This window comes from Dermacentor albipictus, chromosome 5 (genome assembly GCF_038994185.2).
Source record: "Dermacentor albipictus isolate Rhodes 1998 colony chromosome 5, USDA_Dalb.pri_finalv2, whole genome shotgun sequence".
Taxonomy (NCBI): Eukaryota; Metazoa; Arthropoda; class Arachnida; order Ixodida; family Ixodidae; genus Dermacentor; species Dermacentor albipictus.
In genome coordinates, this window is record NC_091825.1 from 5470954 (window position 1) to 5492885 (window position 21932).

At 48.6% G+C, this 21932-nt stretch overlaps 1 protein-coding gene across 1 annotated transcript; it reads left to right on the top strand.

Moving 5' to 3' along the window:
* Window positions 1-305: 305 nt before the first annotated feature.
* On the top strand, window positions 306-3452 carry LOC135917162 (uncharacterized). The gene is made up of 2 exons (XM_065450663.1): window positions 306-514; window positions 2426-3452. The coding sequence occupies exons 1-2, from the start codon at window positions 306-308 to the stop codon at window positions 3450-3452; spliced, it is 1236 nt and encodes a 411-aa protein (XP_065306735.1).
* Window positions 3453-21932: the final 18480 nt, after the last annotated feature.

The window sequence follows — 21932 nt, forward strand, 5'->3', positions numbered from 1 at the left end:
CACGTTCGAGGGCCGGAGTGTGCCTTTCAACGTTTATTATTGGGGCGAAGCTGTGCCGGTTCGCCTCTACCGCAAGACGACGCCAGCCTGTCCCCGCTGCGGCACGATCGGACATCGCGCCGATGTTTTCCCTAATCCACAGGCCGGTCGATGCCAGGCTTGCGGCGAGACGGATCTAGAAGAGGGCCACGAGTGTCAACCCAGCTGCCTCATTTGCGGGGGCCCTCATGCCACGGGATAAATTCAGTGCACGCAAAAGTACAGGAGAGGCGGTGCTGGAACTGGGGCCAAGCGGAAGCCCGTCAATGGAAAAGCCAGTCAGCAACATCACTCCAGGAACGCTGGAGGGAGCGAAGCCCCCGACCTGCAAGCTCGGACGCAGGGGGCGTCCCCATCGCCTCGACCGCATGCAGGAGCCTTCCGAGGTTGCCCTAAAGGAGGCGGTCGTCCAGCAGACAAGCACGATGGGCCAGAGCCAGAACACAGTCCCGGGAACAAAACGAGCAGCAACAAGGTGAGCTGGGCCAGTGTGGTTGCCTCCCCTCCCCTCACGTTGGCTAATGAGAGACTTAGGGCGGAGAACGAAAGGCTCAAACTAGAAATACAACAACTTAGAGAGAAGACGGCAGCGAACGATACAGGAAACTCTAGGGCACTTCAGGTACCCTCAGCTCAGGCGATGGAGGAGGACAACCCTCCCCCGCTGCCGTCAGGTAGTGCGACCAAGTCACCCCCTCGTATGTCAGAATTCGGCCGAGGAGCGTCGGGCGGCAGCGTAGCATTGGCGGCTGCACCCCTGACAGCGGAGTGTACGACACGCGCAGATGTGGACGCAATTACAAATAAATTCAGTTCATGGATGGAAAGCATGGAAAAGCGCATGCGAGAGGAAATCGAGAAAATGCAATGTCGCATGCTACCAAGCCTACAGGCTAGCGTAGAAAGAATTGAAGAGACGCTAAGCAAAAAAATTGAGCAGAACTTACAAGGAATGACAGAGCAGACAATTCATAAAATGTTAGAGCCGCATCTCTCATAACTCCATGCTTACGAGATTAGAATTGACCGTAAGTTACAAGAATTCGCTGAATGCGCGCGAGCTAAGACACCCAGATTGACAGGAAAAATGGGCACCAGGCAGATTGCGTCTGATGATGCGCTTGACCTGAGTAAAGAACAAGGAGTGACCTCTTCCAGTTTGGAATATGGCTCGTCAAACTAAGTTAACAATATTACAATGGAACTGCAGGGGTTTTAAACGTAAGCGGGAATCTCTGCAACAGTATGTGGACTGTCTAGATGAGAGGCCGGATGTAATCGCGTTACAGGACGTTAATAGAGAGTTTTAGCTTGAGCGTTTTTACGGCCAGCGGGGCGGAGCGGGCGAGCGGATACACCAGCGGAGAGGCGCGCGAGAAAATAGTTTTAGCCGGGCGGATCGCCCGTCTTTTCGAGCGGAGTAGAGTCACTTGCTCTGCTGCTCCACCTATTGGTCACAATTCGAGTTAGAGTGAAAAGAATATCAATTAAACCTGCTAATAATGCGCTGAAACTGTTTAATAAAGGTAGGTTATGTGTTTTTAGTTAGTTATTTGGTTAAACTTCTAAACGGGCCTGAGCAGCGGTCGCCGTCGACAACGCAGCAGCGCCGGCGCTTGTGTTGACGGCTGCCATCTTGAATACCCATACACGCCCGCGCGCTTTTACGCACGCTCGCGCGCTGCCTATCGCTCCGCTGGAGAGGGCTTCCCAGCGGGCGTAAGCTGCGCTCCGTAAAAACGCTGGCCGGCCCAGCGACGTGCGCATGCGCAGTGGCGTCTGCGCTCGCCCGCTCCGCTCCGCTGGCCGTAAAAACGCGCAAGCTAAAACTCTCTAATGTCGCAGTTAAACTCAGGTCGTACAGTACGCATCAAACTAACACTTCGACTTGCATACTTGTACACAAAGACAGTACGGCTTCAACTATAGACCTCGAACTTAATGCTGAAATAGAGCATGTGTTTATTCGTATCCTCCCTAACACTCGTTCCAGTAAAGGGGCGTACGTACTTAACATATACAGCCGCCCTAAACACAGGACAGCAGTCTCTGACGAAATTTTTCCAAAAGCAATGCAGGCTGCAAAAACTGCGCCTCTCATTATAGTGGGGGATTTTAACGCGCACAGCTTTCTTTGGGGTTACCACAACGAAAACGTAAAAGGCAGGAAACTGGCAGCAGCAATATCGGATATGGCCCTTACTATTCTGACGGACCCGCAGCATCCTACAAGAATAGGCAATAGCGTTTCAAGAGACACATGCCCAGATTTAACGCTAGTCAAAAATGTTAAAAATTGCGAGTGGCAAAATACGCACGAAACCTTAGGCAGTGATCATTATATACTCCGAATTTGCCTAGACCACAACAAGCATCGTAAACACAGGGGACAAGCTCGGCTTACGAATTGGTCGCTTTTTCGAGAGTCCAAGGGTCCTCAGCTCGACTCGCCTATTGAAGATTATGAGCAATGGGCTGAGTCTCTTCTAGCTGCCAGAGAGAAAGTCACAAGAACGCTGCACACCTCAGAGGATGTCCCGGCAGTCGACAACCACCTTCTCCACCTCTGGGAGGCCAGGAGAGGCCTCGCCAGAAGGTGGAAAAAGCAAAAACACAATCGCAAGCTTAAAATCAAGATCGCTGACATTACACGACAAGCGGAGGAATACGCGTGGACCTTAGCCAAAAACAACTGGCTAATCAAGTGCGACTCATTAAGAGGTGGGCTTGGCGTCAAGTCGACGTGGAGCCTCCTGCGATGCCTCATCGAACCCAGCAAGACGAGCGCAGAGCAGCAGCGGAACCTCAAGAGAGCCCTCCACGGCTATGAGGGTACGGATGAGCAGCTGGTGGCAGCCCTGACGAGCAAATTCCTCTGTACGACCAAAGATGACGAGCCTGTGTTGCAGTATGAAGGCAAAGATAATCCAGAACTCGACAGAGACTTCGAAGTAGAAGAAATACAGGCGGCGCTCCTAACCATGAGAAGAGGTACGACGCCAGGACAGGACAAAGTTACAGTCGGCTTGCTCGCCAACATGAACAAGAAGATGCTAGGCCAGCTGACGGATTATGTCAATGAGTGCTGGAGAGCTGGCAAGCTGCCCCTTTCGTGGAAATCGGCAGACGTCAGCTTTATCCCTAAGCCGGGCAAAGCGGTAAATATTAACAACCTCCGTCCGATTTCGCTCACGTCATGTGCCGGCAAGCTGATGGAGAAAGCTGTGCATGCCAGACTTTCAGCGTATTTGGAGGAAAACGATTACATGCCCCACACCATGTTTGGCTTCAGGGAGCGCCTATCCACGCAAGACGTACTGCTGCAGCTCAAGATGGAAGTTATTGACCGACCCAACCAACGCAGTAGCAGAGCCATCTTAGCCCTAGCTGGATCTCAAAGGCGCTTTCGATAATGTGAAGCACTCAAAGATTCTGGAGAACCTGCGGAAGACACAGTGTGGAAGAAGGACTTTTGAATACATCAGAGACTTCCTACTAGACAGACAGGCTCATGTAAAAATTGGAGATTTTAGGTCCCAGCCAATCCCTATGGGCACCAGGAGTACGCCACAAGGAGCCGTCCTCTCCCCTCTGCTCTTCAATATTGCTCTTATAAATTTGCCTGAGCAACTCGATCGCATAGAGGGAATTCGGCACGCCCTCTATGCAGATGACATCACGGTCTGGGTGACGAAGGGCAGTCTGGGGCAGATGGAAGAGCCGCTCCAAGAGGCTGCTTCGACAGTCCAAAAATATGCCGAGGAGTGCGGACTGCGCTGCTCTCCGGAAAAATCGGCACTTCTAATCATGCGCAGACGAGAAGATGAAGCCCCGGTCAAAATTAGGGTGCACGACGCTGCGATCCCTGAAGTGGACACAGTGCGTATCCTGGGATTACTGGTTAACAACAAGGGTGTCAACGCAGCAATGATTACTCAACTCCGTACATCATGCGAACAAGTAATGCGAATGATCACACGTATCACCAATAAAACGAGAGGCATGATGGAGAACGACACTCTTCGATTGGTCAAAGCCTTTATACTCAGCAGAATTGTGTACGTCGCTCCGTACCTTCGGATGAGGAGGTGCGATTTAAAACATTTCGATGTCATGATCAGAACAGCATATAAGAAGGCACTAGGACTGTCGGTCAAAACATCTACAGAGCGCTTATTGCAGTTGGGGGTGCACAATACAACAGATGAGATAATTGAGGCCCACCTATTAAGTCAATATGCCAGATTGGCAGGAACGAAAACAGGACGCAAGGTACTAGAGGACCTAAATATCAGCTGTCCTTACTATACGGCAACAAGACAAGACATTCCGAAAGAGTGGAGGGGCAAATTCGCGACTCTGCCCCTTCCTAAAAACATGCACCCAGAATATCATCAAGCAAGGAGGAGGGCAAGAGCCAAGAAGATGGATCAGATCTTTTCTAAATTAGAGGGGGCCTTCTTCGTGGATGCTGCAGGTCCGGTGGGAGGAGTCTCCACAATATCGGTGGTGCATCAAGGGCAGACGGTCAATGGACTTTCTGTTCGGCACGGGGAAATTGCAGAATTGGAAGAGGCGGCGATCGCCATGGCGGCTTCGCATCCTAGTTCAGAATACATCATTACAGACTCGCAAACTGCATATAGGAATTACACGCGGGGTCGAATTGCACCGCTAGCTTGCAGGATCCTCAAACAATCTGGGGTCTTCGCTTCGCGCAAAGAGCTGATTTGGGTTCCAGGTCACGAGGGTGTAGAGGGAAACGAGCGTGCACACGCTGCCGCCCGAGCTTTTCTCCCCCAGGGTCCCTCCTCCTCCCTCCCCGAAGACTCGGACATCCCAGTGCCATTAATAACTTATGCAGACGTATTACAACACTTGCGCTTATCGCGACGAAAATACCCGGGCCCAGCTAAGGGATTAGACAAATCAGAAGAATGCCATTTACGAAGGTTACAAACCCTGTCATTTAATCACCCAGTGAAACTACATGCTATTGAGCCACAATCTTTTTCGGCCGAGTGTAAATTCTGCGGGCAGGAAGCAGATCTGTACCATATATGGTATGGGCCTGCCAGGCTAATAGTGCCTTAGAAACTATAAGACAGCCAACGTGGGAAGGATGGGAGGCAGCCCTGTCCAGCTCAACCCTCAAGGACCAGCGAGCCCTCGTGGAAAGAGCTAGGGCGGCGGCCTTAGCCAACGGAATTCCGGAATAGGAATCCGACCACCCTTCTCCTAACTCCCCTCTCCTTTTTTTTCTTTTTTTCTTTAAATAAAACGTTTTCATCTAGGCAGTGGCGAAATCTCGCACTTACCTATGTGTTCGGCCCTTTGCCTTCACCACAGACCATCATGCGCTCTGCTGGCTTTCGTCCCTCAAAGACCCTACCGATTGCCTAAGTCACTGGGCACTACGCCTACAGGAATACTCGTACACAGTTGCTTGTACGAGTTTACACCAATATGCCAACTTCTTGTACTATCACCCAGACGATGCTCCTGATGTTCCTGCGACCTATGCTTCTGCTTCTGTATTTTCGCTATGTGCTTCGCTGACCTCGCCACCGAACAGCGCCGAGATCCAGCATTTGTGGTATCAAGGACAAGCTCACATCTAGGTCATGTGATCCTCTTGGCATGTTCCTATTCCACGACGGCACTTTATATCGGCGCAACATGTGCCCTAGTGGATCTGAGATGGTGCTGGTCCTTCCCCGGCATCTTCGCACCACTGTTCTGTCCAAGCTATACGATCTACCAGCATTTCGTCACCTCGGATAATCGGTACATACCACCATGTCCGGCGACGATTCTTTCGGCCTGGTCTGTACCGATCTGTCTGCGTCGCGTCGCTTCTGTAGTTATGTCAACTACAGAAGAAGCCATCTGTTCTCGCTGCTGGTTTACATTTACCTCTCGGCATTCCTACCGAACCCTTCTATCGCGTTGGTGTAGACCTCTTGGCACCTTTCTCCACATGTGACTGATGCAACAAGTGTATTGCCGTCACAACTGATTATACAACTTGGTTCGGGTTCACCAGGGCCCTTCCAACAGACGTAGCCAACTTTCTGTTTCACAACATCATTGTTCACCATGGCGCTTCCCGTCAACTTCTTAGTGGCAGGAGTCGCTCCTACCTCTCTACATGAATTTTATTTATAAAGGTAAGGGGGAGAAAGATTAAATTCACTCGTGTAGACCGTTGACCATTACATAGGTAATATACAAGGTATCAATGCAGGCAATCAACTTAAAGCTTCAAGCATGGGCAGAGAATAATGGCATTTTGGGAGAACTTCAGAATCGCTTCAGAATAGGTAGGCGTTTGGATGAATAACTTGTTTGTTCTTACTCAGTGTATTGAAATATCAAAAGCAGAAAGCAGACCGTTGTGTGCGGCCTTTTTAGACATTACAGGAGCCTATGACAACGTAGACCGCAACATTTTGTGGGAAATTCTGGAAGGGGAAGGCTTAGGTGGCGATTATCTACAGCTTTTGAGAGAGATTTACCTAGAAAATACCGTTTGCGTAGAATGGGAAGGGCTGAGGAGTGAGGAGAAATTTCATATCAACAAGGGACTGAGGCAGGGGTGCCCTTTATCCCCGCTGCTGTTTATGATGTACATGGTGACGATGGAGAGGGCGCTAGAAGGAAGTAATATCGGGTTTAATCTCTCATACAAACAGGCGGGTACAGTAATAGAGCAGCAGCTTCCAGGTTTATTTTATGCGGACGACATTGTGTTGCTAACTAACAAGCAAAGTGATTTGCAACGTCTGGCTAATATGTGTGGGCAGGAAGGCAACAATTTAGGTTTGAAATTTAGTGTCAGAAAATCAGGTGTTATGGTATTCAATGAAAACAGTGAACAGGCAGTGGAGATACAGGGCCAGAAAATACCTCGGGTAACAGAATATAAATACCTTGGTATATGGATAAACGAAGACAATAAATATTTGGAAACACAGCAAAAAACAATAACAGTGAAGGGGAAGAGAAATGCAGCCATAATGAAGCACAGAGCGCTATGGGAATACAATATTTTTTTTTATTTATTTATTTAGCAATACTGTAAGCCTTTTACAGGCTCATACAGGAGTGGGTCACAATCAAAACAACGAAACATTGTTGGTCAAAATAGAAGGCAATGAAACACGCCAATTATTACATTTGAATGATATAACACGCGAAAAAAAAAAAACGACAGACTAAAGCAATTAGTACAAGGCATATAATACAGGGAAGTGGTAAGAGCTACGAACAATTAAGTAGAAGGCAATGAAACACGCCAATTATTACAATTGAAAGATATAACACGCGAAAAAAAAACGACAGACGAAAGCAATTAGTACAAGGCATATAATGCAGGGAAGTGGTAAGAGCTACGAACAATTAAGATGTGGCGGGAAACGGCCAAAACACAGTTGGGCAACACAACGTTGTAGCGAAGCAGTACATAATCGGAAACAGACCTAATCATAAAAAAGTGCACGTATCTTGGTTGCAAATACTTCAATGGAGTCAACTTGTGCAATTGGTTCCGGCAGACGGTTCCAGGCTTCAATTGCAGATGGAAAAAATGAATATTTAAATGTGTTGCAACGCGCAGAAAACTGCCTGATGCACTTACGGTGATTTGTTCTTTCGGAATGTTGGAAGGGTGGCCTAATGTACTTTGTTTTATCAATATTTATGTGCCCGTGATAAAGAAGGAAAAGAAACTTCAAGGCAGCGATACGCCGTCCTGATATTAGAGTCGGGATATGTGCTTGTTCACGTAAAGCAGTGACGCTGTCGTATGGAGAGTATCTGGAATAAATGAAACGAAGTGCCATGCGCTGTATTCTATCAAGTTTATCAATGAGGTAAGACTGCTGCGGGGACCATACAATGCTGGCATACTCAAGTATTGGTTGAACGAGGGTTTTATACGCAGTTAATTTGACATCGGATGGTGCTGTTGCCAATTTCCGACGTAAGAAATTGAGCAGCTTAAATGCCTTTGCACATGTGATGTCAATATGAGTGTCCCATTTGAGCGAGCTTGAGAATGTCACACCCAAATATTTTACAGTATCTGATCTTATTATAGCCGTGCCTCTTATGTTGTAAGTGAACATATTAGGTACCTTTTTATGTGTAAAAGTGATGCATGCTGTTTTACTGATGTTTAACTTCATTCCCCACCTATCACACCAATCGGCAATGCTGTTTAGTGAGGTGTTTAGTTTAATTTGATCATCCACAGACCGAACAGTTGTGTAGACAACACAATCATCTGCAAAAAGACGTACGGTTACGTTAGGCTCAACACATGATGGGATGTCGTTGACATACACAAGAAAGAGCAATGGCCCCAGCACGGACCCCTGTGGCACACCAGAAAAGACTTCAAGGCTCTCTGACTCATTATTGTTTACTGATACATATTGGGATCTGAGTGAGAGGTAAGATGCTATCCACGCAACAGTGTTAGATGCAATTCCAATAAGTTTAAGTTTTTCGATCAGTTCACAGTGAGGCACGCGATCGAAGGCTTTTGAGAAATCGACGAATATGGCGTCTCCTTGTAGTCCGGAATTAATTATCTCTGCAAAGTCATGCGAAATTTCCAATAGCTGTGTCACTGTAGAAAGGCCCTTCCTGAAGCCATGCTGGTTAGGGTATATCAGGTTATTGTTTTCTAAGTAACTAATAATGGATTTGTTAATAATGTGCTCCATTAATTTGCAACAACAGCTTGTTAAAGAAATTGGTCGGTATGTGTCTATGTGCAACCTATTGCCACCTTTGGGAATCGGGATTACTTTTGCGACGAGCCAGTCTGAAGGTAATGCAGCTGCTTGGAGAGACGCCGCAAAAATCCTGTGTAAGAACGGAGCCAGTTGGGCAGCAAATCTTTTTAGAAACGTATTCGAAATATTATCGGGGCCGGGCGTTTTCTTTGTGTCAATGTTCAAGAGCAGGTTCAGTATGCCTGGCTCAGCTATAACTACGTCAGGCATCGCTGGATCAGATCCAAACGAAACATCACTTGGACGGGGAGAGCGTGTGAACACGGATTGGAAATGGGCATTAAAAGCGTTAGCAATAGTGTGTGCATCATGGGTAGGAACACCTGCGATTTCAATTTCTACTATTGGGTTTTCAGGTTTTGACAGATAGCGCCAGAATTTGTGCGGCTGATTGTGCATGAAGTTCGTCAGAGTATTCGAGAAAAAGTTATCTCTCGCCTTTTTTAATTCAAATTTCAACGCAGCCGAAAGATGCGCGATTTCCCCTGGGTTATGTTTCTTCCTGCGCATCCTTTGCACTTTTCTTTTCAAGTGGATGATACTGCGGGTAATCCAGGGTGTTTTTCTATTTGTTCGTTTACGTATTGTGGGGATAAAATTTTCTTCACAATGTTTTATGGCACCCTTAAATTTCTCCCACAATCCGTTAACATCATATGAAGGCAGTAGTGTGAAATCCTCAAACACAGTTTCTAAATAATCTATGATGCTGACGTCATCTGCTCTGCTATAATCTTTAAAATCAGTGTAAGGATGATCTTGGTGACCCGCCTGTGACGTCAGCCCAGAAAAGGTCAACAAAATCATTTTGTGATCAGAAATACCATCTTCTATGCTAATTTCTGGTTCGAAAGTGTTTGAGACAAATGCCAGGTCTAGCACTGATGCGACGCCTCCCTGCTGCCTTGTTGGATGGTTAACTAGCTGCGATAATGAGAAGCTAAACATTATTTTCAGCAGTTGGTGACAGCTTTCCTTTTCCCTAGCCCCAAACGTTAGGTTATCCCAGTCTATTCCTGCCAGATTGAAATCGCCGGTTAATATCAGCTTGGTTCTGGCATTTACCTTGGTGTGGAGGAAATCGTGCAATTGCATCATGTATTCGACGGAAGCGTTAGGACGCCTGTACACACCACCTATCAGAATAGACATTCCGCACACGTTGACGGTACACCAGATGCTTTCATGACTAGGTATGCCCTCGTGTTTGTGAAATAAAACGCTATTTTTTATTACTAGGGCTACGCCCCCACCGCGACCGTCACGGTCTGTGCGAAGGAGGCTATAAGCCACTGGAGCTACTTCAGAGTCATGAATGTCGGGGTGCAGCCAGGTTTCGGTAATCACCGTGATGTCAGGGGAGTACAACAAGACAATTTCTTCTAATTTTTCTCTTTTGTTCACAATGCTACGTGCATTAAGGCACAATAGTGTCAAGGTGCTTGTGTTTTGCGGTCATTTATCATTTCCGGGCGGAACAGCGTCATCGTCAACGTGTGCACGCTTAATCACCGTTCTTTTATTTTTCTCGCCGTCCCACGCGTACCAGCTGTTGCCAATCTTCATTTTATCAAACCGAAGGCTCACCTTTTCACCTTTCGCGCGATTAACCTGCGACGACTGCCACAATTTTTTTCGCACTTCCCGAACAGCTGGCGAAAAATCCTCAGAAATAGATATGGTATTGGTTTCCAGTTTGAAACAGTTACGAAGGACGGCAGCTTTTTCAGAGAAGTCATACAAGCGTAGTATTACTGGTCGTTCTTTGTTCTTAGTCTTTCTACCAATGCGATGAATGCGTTCGAGTGATCGCACCTCTACGCCTAGCTTTTCTTTAAATATGCTCTCCGTGACATGTTTTGCCAAGGATGTATTAGTTTCATCATTGTCTTCCTTTAGACCAAAGATGACAACGTTATTGCGGCGGCTCCGATTTTCTAGATCATCCAGTTTTTTGGCCATGTGTGACACTTCTTTCTGTACGGCCGTAATTGCTACTTCACACTTATCAACCTTCTCCTGGTATAGTTTAAGTGATGCGAGTGCTCCTTCAATTTCTGTCAGCCTAGTCTGCACATTAAGTAACCCGGTCTGAAGAAGCGTTTGAGAGGCCTGAATTTCAGTAACCACTTTAAGAACTTCGTCAATCTTAGGCCCCGGATTTTCCTCCACATCTCCACTCAGTTGTAATAGCAAACGCACAACATGCAATGATTCACAGTAACAGCGAAAAAGACAGCCGGGGCTTGGCAGCACCACTAACCCAACAAAGCTGGTTCTCAAGCATTTAGAAAAGGACCATTTATCACCAACCTGTATGAAGACGAACAAAGGTTTGAGCATTGCGTCTCGGATGGTGCCACCAAGCCCACTGAAGTCGGCGCGCCGTTGGCTCTCAGTTTTATACGGTCTCGACATCGTCGCTGTCGTCGCCGGTGCGCAGAAGGGACGGTCCACCTCCCATGATGCCTCGGGTGGTGAGTCAGTCGGCTCGACAACGTGCGGAATCAGCGCAGCGTAGGGCACGTGTAGGCATGGCACTGATGACGTTGTCGAAGGAAGATGTTCGATCAGTATCGGAAGGCCATCGCCGATGCGCACTTGCCCTTGCACGAACACCTGTATGAAGACGAACAAAGGTTTGAGCATTGCGTCTCGGATGGTGCCACCAAGCCCACTGATGTCGGCGCGCCGTTGGCTCTCAGTTTTATACGGTCTCGACATCGTCGCTGTCGTCGCCGGTGCGCAGAAGGGACGGTCCACCTCCCATGATGCCTCGGGTGGTGAGTCAGTCGGCTCGACAACGTGCGGAATCAGCGCAGCGTAGGGCACGTGTAGGCATGGCACTGATGACGTTGTCGAAGGAAGATGTTCGATCAGTATCGGAAGGCCATCGCCGATGCGCACTTGCCCTTGCACGAACACCTGTATGAAGACGAACAAAGGTTTGAGCATTGCGTCTCGGATGGTGCCACCAAGCCCACTACGAGGTCCTAAGAGGTACGAGGTCCTAAGAGGTATGTGGAAAGGTGTAATGGTTCCAGGACTTCCTTTTGGAAATGCAGTTATTTGCTTTAAATCAGCGGTACAATCAGGAATCGACGGGAACCAAAGGTCAGTGGGTCGCCTCGCATTGGGCGAGCACGGGAAGACTACAAATGAAGCTGTGCAGGGTGATATGGGCTGGACAGGTTTTGAATTGTGGGAAGCTCGTAGTAAAATTGAGTATGAAGAACGGTTGAGGAATATGGAAGAAAGTAAATGGGCTGGGAGAGTGTTCCAGTATCTGTACAGGAAAAAACACTGATTCACAGGGGAGGAAAAGAACTAGGAAGCTTACCAGCAAGTATGCGGACTGTAGGGTGGGCAACACAGTAACAAAGAAGGTCAAGCGGTAAGTCAGAGAGGCTGAATTAATCTCATGGGTGGCGGCAATGGAAAAGAAACCTGCCATGAGTAACTACATTAGAGGAAAAAACGAAATCAGGAAAGAAACCATTTATGATAACTCAAAGGGAAGCTCATTAGTTGTCGAAGCGAGATCGGTATGCCTTAGAACATGCACCTATAAAGCGAGATATAAGAAAGAAGAAGCACGTGCTTGCTGCGGTAAAGCTAGGGAAACTATGGAGCTTGTTTTATTAGAACGTGAAGACGTCTACCCAGCGGCCGATTTAGGCGCCACTGTCCTCCTTGAAGCACTTGGGTTCAGCGAGAGCAGTGTAAAAGTAAAGATGTCCGCAATAGGCATTGGTAAGAGGCGATTAGAGGATTGGTGGAAGAAAAGTAGGGAAACGGCAAAAAAACGGAGACGTACAAAAGCACAGTTCGAAATAGGGGATGAGAAAATTTCGGTGGGGTAGTTCATAGTGCTTTTTTTCTCTTTTTTATTGTTTAACCAAGGTACGACATTAGGCAGTATAATACCAAGAGCTTGGTGGCGCAACCCACCGCTCCGATCCGAAAGGGACGCTCATAAAATCCATCCAGCCATCCAGTTGTGGACTACTTGCTCTGCTCCTGTTCTACCAAACACCAACTTAGTACAGCATACCACCCGCAGACGAACTATCTTACGGAGCGGCTTATTCGAACAATAATGGACAAGCTTTCCATGTGTGTTTCTGATAGCCATCGTGATCAGGATGCTGCTCTCACTTTTGTCACATTCGCTTACAATTCATCAGGCCACGGCACTATAGGTTACTCGCCATTTTATAACTTGTACAGCCGAGATCCAATATTACCTTTTAATACAATACTGCCCAGTGCTCAAGAACACGTGTTTCAGTATACCCGCCATGCCATTAATGCTCGAGCCCAAGAAACATGCCCAGTTGCTCCCCGTCGCCTTTGTGCTTCATAGAACAAGCAGAAAAGCATTTGTGACACTAGTCACCGGGACGCCGATTATGTTCCCAGGGATCTCCCGCTCACGGCTTCGGCCACTCGGAAAAACTAATGTCCCGCTACTCCGGCCTTCTAGATCCTTTGTCAGGTCACCTACGAGGTCGCTCCGGTCGCGCCTACTACTCGCTCCATCCAGACGTCCCATGACGTCGTTCTTGTCAGCCGCCTAAAACGCTACTAGTCCGTTTCCGCATAAAAAGCAGCGGCACGGCGCTTCTACGCCAGGTGGAAATACGTTGCACAGCTCTAAAGAACGCTGAGGAAGATCAGCACGAGCTTGGGAGTGAAGAAGACAATGCTTCAGGGAGTAGCCTGCGGTACAATTGTCTTTGACAATTACTGTAAATTACTGCAGATTCTGTAAATAAAAAATTAAATTATGGAGTTTTACTTGCCAAAACCACCATCTGATTATGAGGCACGCCATAGTGGGAGACTCCGGAAGAATTCTACCACCTGGGGTTCTTCAACGTGCACCTAAATCTAAGTACACGGCTGTTTTCGTATTTCACCCCCATCAAAGTGCGCCTGCCATGCTGTAAATACGATACCCGTCTTGCTTCTTCTTTCAGCAACAATATTACAAATCGAACCTAACGGGAAGCTTTAGCTCCTACATGGGAAATGAGCAATCCTTTCTTCTGACAACCACTGCACCGAAATTAATGAGTCACGTTGAACTCAAAAGAAACAGTCAGAATGAGATTTGAGAAAGCGAATTTTTATTTAACTACCACTTTTTTTATTCTAAAAAATGCGAAATTTCAAGAAAATGTACCTGGAGTATACAACCCTGCACCTGAGCAACTATAACTGATATCGCAATTTTCTAAGCTGCACCTAATATTCCATTTAATATGGAAGAAAATGATATACCATATGCCACCCTGAAATACACCACTAACTCCTGAATGTGGCATTCGCAAAACCTTTACAAGCATTGTAACAACTTCACATACGTCATCAATTCATACGTCAAATTGGTCCGATTGAGATGCTCCAAGAGATGAATTTTATAGAGATGTGATATTAGTTTTTGATGCTAACTAACGCATTTGCAAACTTCGTACTTTTTTTCTTTCAGATTTAGCGACCTCCGACAAGCCTTGTCAATACTACCATGGCCTAAATCAAAATTATTTTTGCTGCAATAACTGTGATTTAACGTTCTCTCCTAAATGCAACTCGTTCTCTCTTAAATGCAATTATCATTCAGATCGTCGAGCGGTTTTCTCATAAAATCATGCGTTTAATACGTATTTGAGCTGCCGGCATCGAAGATAGGCCCGAGCTAAAGCTTCCTCTTAAGGGCCATTTAAGGGCCGTTTATACTCCGACGTAACGCGCGCACGCTACGTTACGTTGGCGAAAACAACTCCTTCTATAGTCCGACGCACTGCAGCGCTGACGTAACCGGCGGCTGCCAGCGTGCACCGACGGGCCCGGCGCAAATTTGGCTCCTGCTCCATTCGCACGCCGGCGTCGCCGACTGCGTTGACCCACAATGCATTGCGCGCGAAGAAAAAGGCGCCAACACAACTCCGCAGACGGCTTTTGCGGACGGCGCGCGACTTGGCGAACCTTCTGCGCATGCTCCGAAGATAGCAGCCTACGGCGCGCGCGTTGAAGTATAGAGGGGATGGCATCTCGGCTGGCGCAGCGCAACCGACGTAGCGTGACTGACCGCGAACGACGCTCGCCCGCGCGCCGATAACGTCGGACTATAAACGGGCCTTTATAGTCCGACGTAACGCGCGCACGCTACGTTACGTTGGCGAAAACAACTCCTTCTATAGTCCGACGCACTGCAGCGCTGACGTAACCGGCGGCTCCCAGCGTGCACCGACGGGCCCGGCGCAAATTTGGCTCCTGCTCCATCCGCACGCCGGCGTCGCCGACTGCGTTGACCCACAATGCATTGCGCGCGAAGAAAAAGGCGCCAACACAACTCCGCAGACGGCTTTTGCGGACGGCGCGCGACTTGGCGAACCTTCTGCGCATGCTCCGAAGATAGCAGCCTACGGCGCGCGCGTTGAAGTATAGAGGGGATGGCATCTCGGCTGGCGCAGCGCAACCGACGTAGCGTGACTGACCGCGAACGACGCTCGCCCGCGCGCCGATAACGTCGGAGTATAAACGGGCCGTTATTGCATCACACCAGTTCTATCGGAAACCCACGAAACATGAAGCTCACTATACGGAAGCCCGCGGCCGCAGTGGTGCACAACTAATAGGAAAAAACAATGAAGGAAACCAAAAGGAAGCCTTGCGGGAGCCGTTATCACGCCCATACATCTAACGGCCGGAATCCCGACGCGTTGTCTGCAAGCTGTGTAGCAAAATCGTCGATTCATTGCCAGTCGAGCAAGTAGCAGGTTGTATTCAAGATAAGGCTGATACATGAGCACGCTCATTTTCAAGTACCGAGGTGAAGCAACAGTCTCAGGGCGTGCTCCATTTTATTATGTTTGCTTTTGTCGTGCGTCATGGCATACGCCACGGCGCGAATTTCAAATCTTTAAGGTCGATACGCCACGTAGTGGCGAAAAAGGAAACTAAACGCATGTGCGGAATTCGTGGGTATGCCAATCAGATAACCTCCGTTTAGTTATTTTGACCTATCCAAAGTCTACTTTACTTTCATTGTTTTTAAAACCCAAATCTTTGAATAGTTCCCCGTTACATCCAACTGCAGGGTGGAGTTGCAAATATCAGATGTTCAGCCGTTTCCTCCTCCTCTCCACACGCCCCGCACAACTCTTTCTCCTGGTATCTGCCTCGGTACATTCTAGTCCGCAGTACACCTGTCCTGGCCTCAAACAACAATGAACTTCCCTTAGAGTTATCGTAAATACTTTCTTTGGCAATTCCTTGCTTAAACGTCCTGTATGTCTCCAATGCTGATTTGGTTTGCGTTTTTGTTTACCATAGAGTTTCACATTAGTATATAAGAAACTCTATGTTGTTTACCAAATACGCCTCTCTGTCTCCTTAGCCTTTTTCTTGAAGGATGATTCCTTACCTGTCCCCCCCCCCACTGCTGCCCAAGTATGTGCTTGCCAATTTTCTAGTTTGCTTCCTCCACCTTTTGTCAACATTCCTCGTGCATAAGTAACTGAAAACCTTCCTAGCCAACCGCATTTCCCCCATTTTTCTCAATCGCTCCCCAAATGCTATCTCGCTAATAGGCTCTCTGCCCTCGAAATATGACCATCCCAGATCCCCCTGCACCCCAAGATTTAGTGTCTTGCCATGGGCTCCCGGAGCGAGCCTACCCACACCACGTTGCCTAGTTTCCAACTGGGCCCGGGTCTCGGCTCTCATACATAGAACTGCATTGGCAAAAGTCAGGCCCGAAACCATTACCCCCTCCCATATCCCTCGTACTACCTCGTACCTATGGTAGTTCCACAGTGCCCTATTCTTCATAATCACTGCACTTCTGTTACAGTTAGTCGTTACATATTTTTCGTACTCTGTTCCAATACTCAATTCCATTATTTATCCACACCCCCAGGTCCTGGAGGCTTCCTGACGTTCCTTTATGGCCTGCTTAGCCTCTTCATCCCACCAGCTCTTGAGTTTTCGTATCCCTTGCCTTGTTTTCCTGACTCGCATCTTACCTAGTTCGCGCTCAAATTGTCTCATTAACTTTGGGCAACTCCAATCACTTTCAGTACCCTCTGATATTTCCTCTTCAATTTGTTTGGCCGCTATTTCCACTTGCTCTTCTGAGTAAAAAATCCATTCTGGCTGTTCGTCACGCCTCGTTCGTGCTTTAGTTTCCCTCTTAAAACTCAGCTTGATGCGTTTGTGGTCGCTACTTATACTTCTGGAGCCCTGTTCATCTATAATCATGGCTGCTAATCTATAGTACATACTATGTGACATTAACGCATAATCTGTTGTCGATAGTTTACTCCCTACCTCCCATGTTATGACTGTCACACTTCTGAGTAGAGTTACAGACAACTAAGTTATGCCTCTCACACATATCCAGCAGCATGTTACCTGTGGAGTCTGTGTACCAATCCATATCTTCAACACGCGCATTCATGTCTCCTAAAACAATTATCTCACATCCTTTTCATAGCTCATTGATATCCGCTACTGTACAGCCCAACATTTTTTTTCTTCTTTAGCATTTGATCCTGTCCAAAGGTATACAAAGCCTAGAAGTGTTTTTGCCCCCACTACTTTTCCTTTTAGCCACAAATTCTCCTTGCATACCTGTTTGACCTTTTGCCAAGTTGTATTTTGATGAATTAGTGCCCCGATTCCTCCGCCCTTTCTGCTACCCTGCACTCTGTTGCAGTATTCCCATGCATAATCAGGGTTAGGGGGCGGTTGTTTCATGTCCCTAAGATGTGTCTCTACAAACCCATAAACCATTAAGTTCTCCTACATTAGTTGCTCTTCGATTCCCTCCCATTTTAGCCTATTTCTGCCACCTTGCATGTTATGAACCCTATGTCTGGCTCAATTTGGCTCTGGTGCTTACTTCTGTTGCCTCTCCTACAGTACCGATGCTTGCTTGTTTGTAGCTCCTGCCTCGAAGCGTCCACGCCTGCACTGGTTCTTTCAGAGCTCTGGGTCCCCCTAAAGAAGCTGTTGCCTGGCGACCTATCCTGCCCCCTATCCTCTTGCCAGTCGCACCACTGTAGTGAATGCCATCCTGCACAAAAGGCCGGAAGCCGGCTCTGTACACGACCCTGTTGACCTACATCACGCTGTACCCGAGTCGTCCGCTCAGACTCCTATAGATAGACCCGATTGGCCTCAACCACCCTCCTTTCTACCTGGTAAGACTGGCCCTGGACCTCTGGGATAGTGCATATGGTCACATGCACCCTCCCGGAGGCCTCTGTAAGCTTACTCAGCCCAGTCTCATTGTGCCTCTCAAGGTCCTGGCTTCTCCCCTTAAGCACGCCATTGAGCCCAGAATGCATCAAGACCGAGCTGTCGCCCTCCGTGCTGTCCCCTAACACTTTCCGAGCCTTGTTCCCGCGCCTTGGTCATCGCTTCCGCCATGCCTTTCCCCGCTTGGGCCTCCAGCTGCACTCTCCCGTCCGCCTTCACTCTCGCCCTCACGCCTTCTTCAGCCCTACCCACGTTGGAGTTCCCTATCACCAGGACCCTTCTGCTAGCGAACCGTTCGCCACCAATCTATATCCGCTGCCCCTCTCTTCGCGCCCGCTGGCGCCCCTGTGGCTGCAGCGTCGCCTCACTTGCTTGCTTTGGCTCCCTGCCTCCCACTTCGCCTGTAGGGTCTACCCTACTTTATGAGTTTTTGCCACCGGTTTGATGTCCTTATCCGACATTCTCTGCTGCCCGCATCTCAAGCGCATCGAGCCACCTTTCCAGTTCGGCGCTCCTTTCCTTCTCTTCCCCGAGCTCGGCCGCGGTCCTTACTAAGTGCGCGGCCTGGGCCGCCTCCACCTTGAACAAATTATCAGCTTTCGCTGCAGTGCTCCAACTTTCGCCTTCTCCTGCTCCTCCCTCAGGTCTGCCTTAAGCTCTTCGAACTTAGCCGCCAAATTCCCTTCCAGTTTTTGGACGGCTTCCCTGACACCCTCGCACGACCTGCACGTGAAGCTAGACCCCTCCGCGTCTGCTAAACTCTGGAATTTAGTCTCGTTGAAGAAGCACCATCGCACGCACTCGTCGCACTGCACTTGCTCCCCGTCACCCGCGGCCTTCACGTTCTTCGGTTTCATCGATAGGCCTACGTGCCTAGGCCCAACGAGCAAGTTCGCCAAATCACTCGAGCAAAGCCGACCTCGACCGCTATCTCAAAAAAAAAAAATTGCACTCCCTACTCCATGTAAGAATCCGAAAAGCTAGCTGGAAGAATTAAATAAGCCTATCAAATAGGTCCCGCCTACCACCTAGGCCTAAAGGGGGAGCCGCCAGACCTAGACAAAACCGGTACGTTTATATTATTTGTTAAATACTGCCAGCCTTCGGAGAAGGCCGTGGGCAGGAGTGGACAGTACATATGACGAAATGATCAAAAATAAGAACACGTTACACAAGGCTCGCACTACGCACTGAAAAGCAGCGAAAGACCGATAGTATGCACGTCGCTTGCATACAAACCCGTGCTACAGATATAAAATTGTACACTGATATATTGACAGAGCGCTTGACAAGGAAAAATTGGATAAGAACACGGACTATTCAAGCTCGCATGCGCGTCGTACGATATGACAAACTGCTGTAATTCATCACTTATCGAAGTATTTTGCGGGAGAACCATAGCTTATGTCGCGAGATGATAGGTGTTGCTGAAAATCGAAGGCTGATGGAAGAATTATAAAGCACTTAAGGATGACTGTATGGTGGCTTTCTCGACAATGTGTGCACTGAGCCGGTTCCATTCTCGAATAGTTCGAGGAAAAAAGGAATTCCTAAAGCAACCGGTTCTGCAGGCGAATTCTTTAACTTTTTTCGAGCGATTTCCTCGTGTGAAACGACGAGTCACATGTTGAATGTACAATTCCTTATTGATACGCAGATTATCATGATATAGTAAATACAAATATTTCAACCTATCACGATGACGTCTTAGATGAAGTGTTTCTAAATTAGCTTTTTCTAGCAGCTGAGTCGGAGATGTGTGCCATCTGCGAATTTATCCATCCTTTTTTTTTTAACGAGAACCACAGGTGATGCCCATGGACTTTGTGAAGGGCGAATAACGTCGCGTTTAAGCATGTCGTCAACCTGGTCGGTAATAACTTGACGTTCCGCGGTGGAGACGCGGTAAGGGCGTTGTCGCACTGGCGAGTTGGAGCCGCTGTCGATGTAGTGAACTATGGTAGAAGTTCGGCCAAGGGCACGTTGGGCAACATCGAAAGAGTCGCGGAACTGGTAGAGCAGCTGGAGAAGAGCAGAGCGTTCAAATGGTGACAGTCCGTCTGCGATCGACGAATCGAATAGGTCGGCAGCTGGTACATCAGAAGGATTAAGAGCACTGACGACGTCGAGGTCACGTCGAGCGGGATCTTGCTGCACGGAAAAAATTTGGCCGATATCAATGGGGTGCACGCATCCAAGGGATTCACCTCTAAGCAGTCTGATGGGATACGGAAGAGGATTTGTGAGGTAGAGAGCGCTTGTTCCATTCGAAATAGAGAGGGTCGAATAAGGCAGGAGAAGTGGCTTCCGACTTGGAAGGAGGTGTGATGGTTCAAAGAATGCAGCTTCATCACATATGCTGTTGCAGAACACGGGGAGCAAAACAGCTGCTGTCGGCGGAATTTCTGCATCTTCTGTTACGACTAGTTTGTGTGCGGCTTGATGAGTGGGGTTGTAGGACTGCTCACACAACGGGAAGAGCACAAGTTCAGATCTGGCACAATCAATAACGGCGTGATCATGCGATAGAAAGTCCCAGCCAAGTATGATGTCGTGCGAGCAGGATGAAAGGACGATAAACTCAACATTGTAGTGCTCTTTAGCGATAATAAGTCGAGCAGTGCAGGCAGCTATAGGCCGAACAGGGTCTCCATTCGCTGTACGTAAGGGCATCATCTCAAGAGGCGTGGTCACGTTCTGAAGCTTGCGGCAAAATATGGCGTCTATAACAGAAACGGCAGCAGCACTATCGACAAGAGCATATGCACGGGTGCCTTCTACAAAAACTTCGACAATATTCGACGGCAAAGTTCGAGGACTTGAGCATTTTGACAGCGCAGTCAAAATGCTCACGAACTGCGGGGGCTAGTTTCCCTCATTTTCAGGGGCTAGTCGACGACGCATGGGCGACAAGGATCGGCGACGGGGTGAAGGTGAGCGACGAGACGTGGGTTGCGGATAGTCACGTGAAGACGTGCTTGTTTGCGGACCCGGACTCTCATAACGAGAGCGGGGTACGATCCGTGTAGTTCTGCGAACGGGCGTCTGAGTATCCTGGCGCGCGACGGCGGCAGAATCGGGCGATATGACCAGGGCCACCGCATGCAAAACAGATCGGCCAGTTGTCGCGCGTTCGCCAGAGATTCGCAGTGATGGGAGCAGCCCATGTCACGGACGGCTGAATCGGGGCTGCAGCATACGACACACCATGGGACGGTGAGGGCTGTTGAAGCTGCTGCCACTTTACTACGTCAGCGTAAATAAGAGGCGCGGCGACAGGTTGCTGCTGAATGGGCACCGGCATGGCCTCGGAAATCGGCTCTTGGATGACGTGTCGAAGCACGGGGGCCAACGGGATTGGTCGCTGCAGTTGCTGCTGCTGTGGGAGCTCCTGACGCTGAGCAAGCGGCAGGAGAGACAACTGGCGGGCCACCTCCTCACGCACAAGTTCTTTAATTTGTGCGAGAAGGTGTGACTGGTCAGGCACGATGTCCAGTGCAGCGAGTGGTTGACTGTACGTGTGAGATGAACGTCGGGTGAGAGCCCGCTGCCTTCTCAATTCGTCATAGCTGTGGCAGAGAGTTACGACTTCAGACACTGTGCCAGGAGACTTCGCGAGAAGCATTTGAAAGATATCGTCGTCGACACCCTTCATAATATGCTGTATTTTGGCACTTTCGCTCATTGAAGCATCGGCGCGCCTACAGAGATCAATTATGTCCTCAATATAGGCGGTAAAAGTTTCGTTTGGTTCCTGTGCCCGTGTGCGCAGCCGTTGCTCGGCGCGCAACTTCCGCACGGCAGGGCGACCGAAAACGG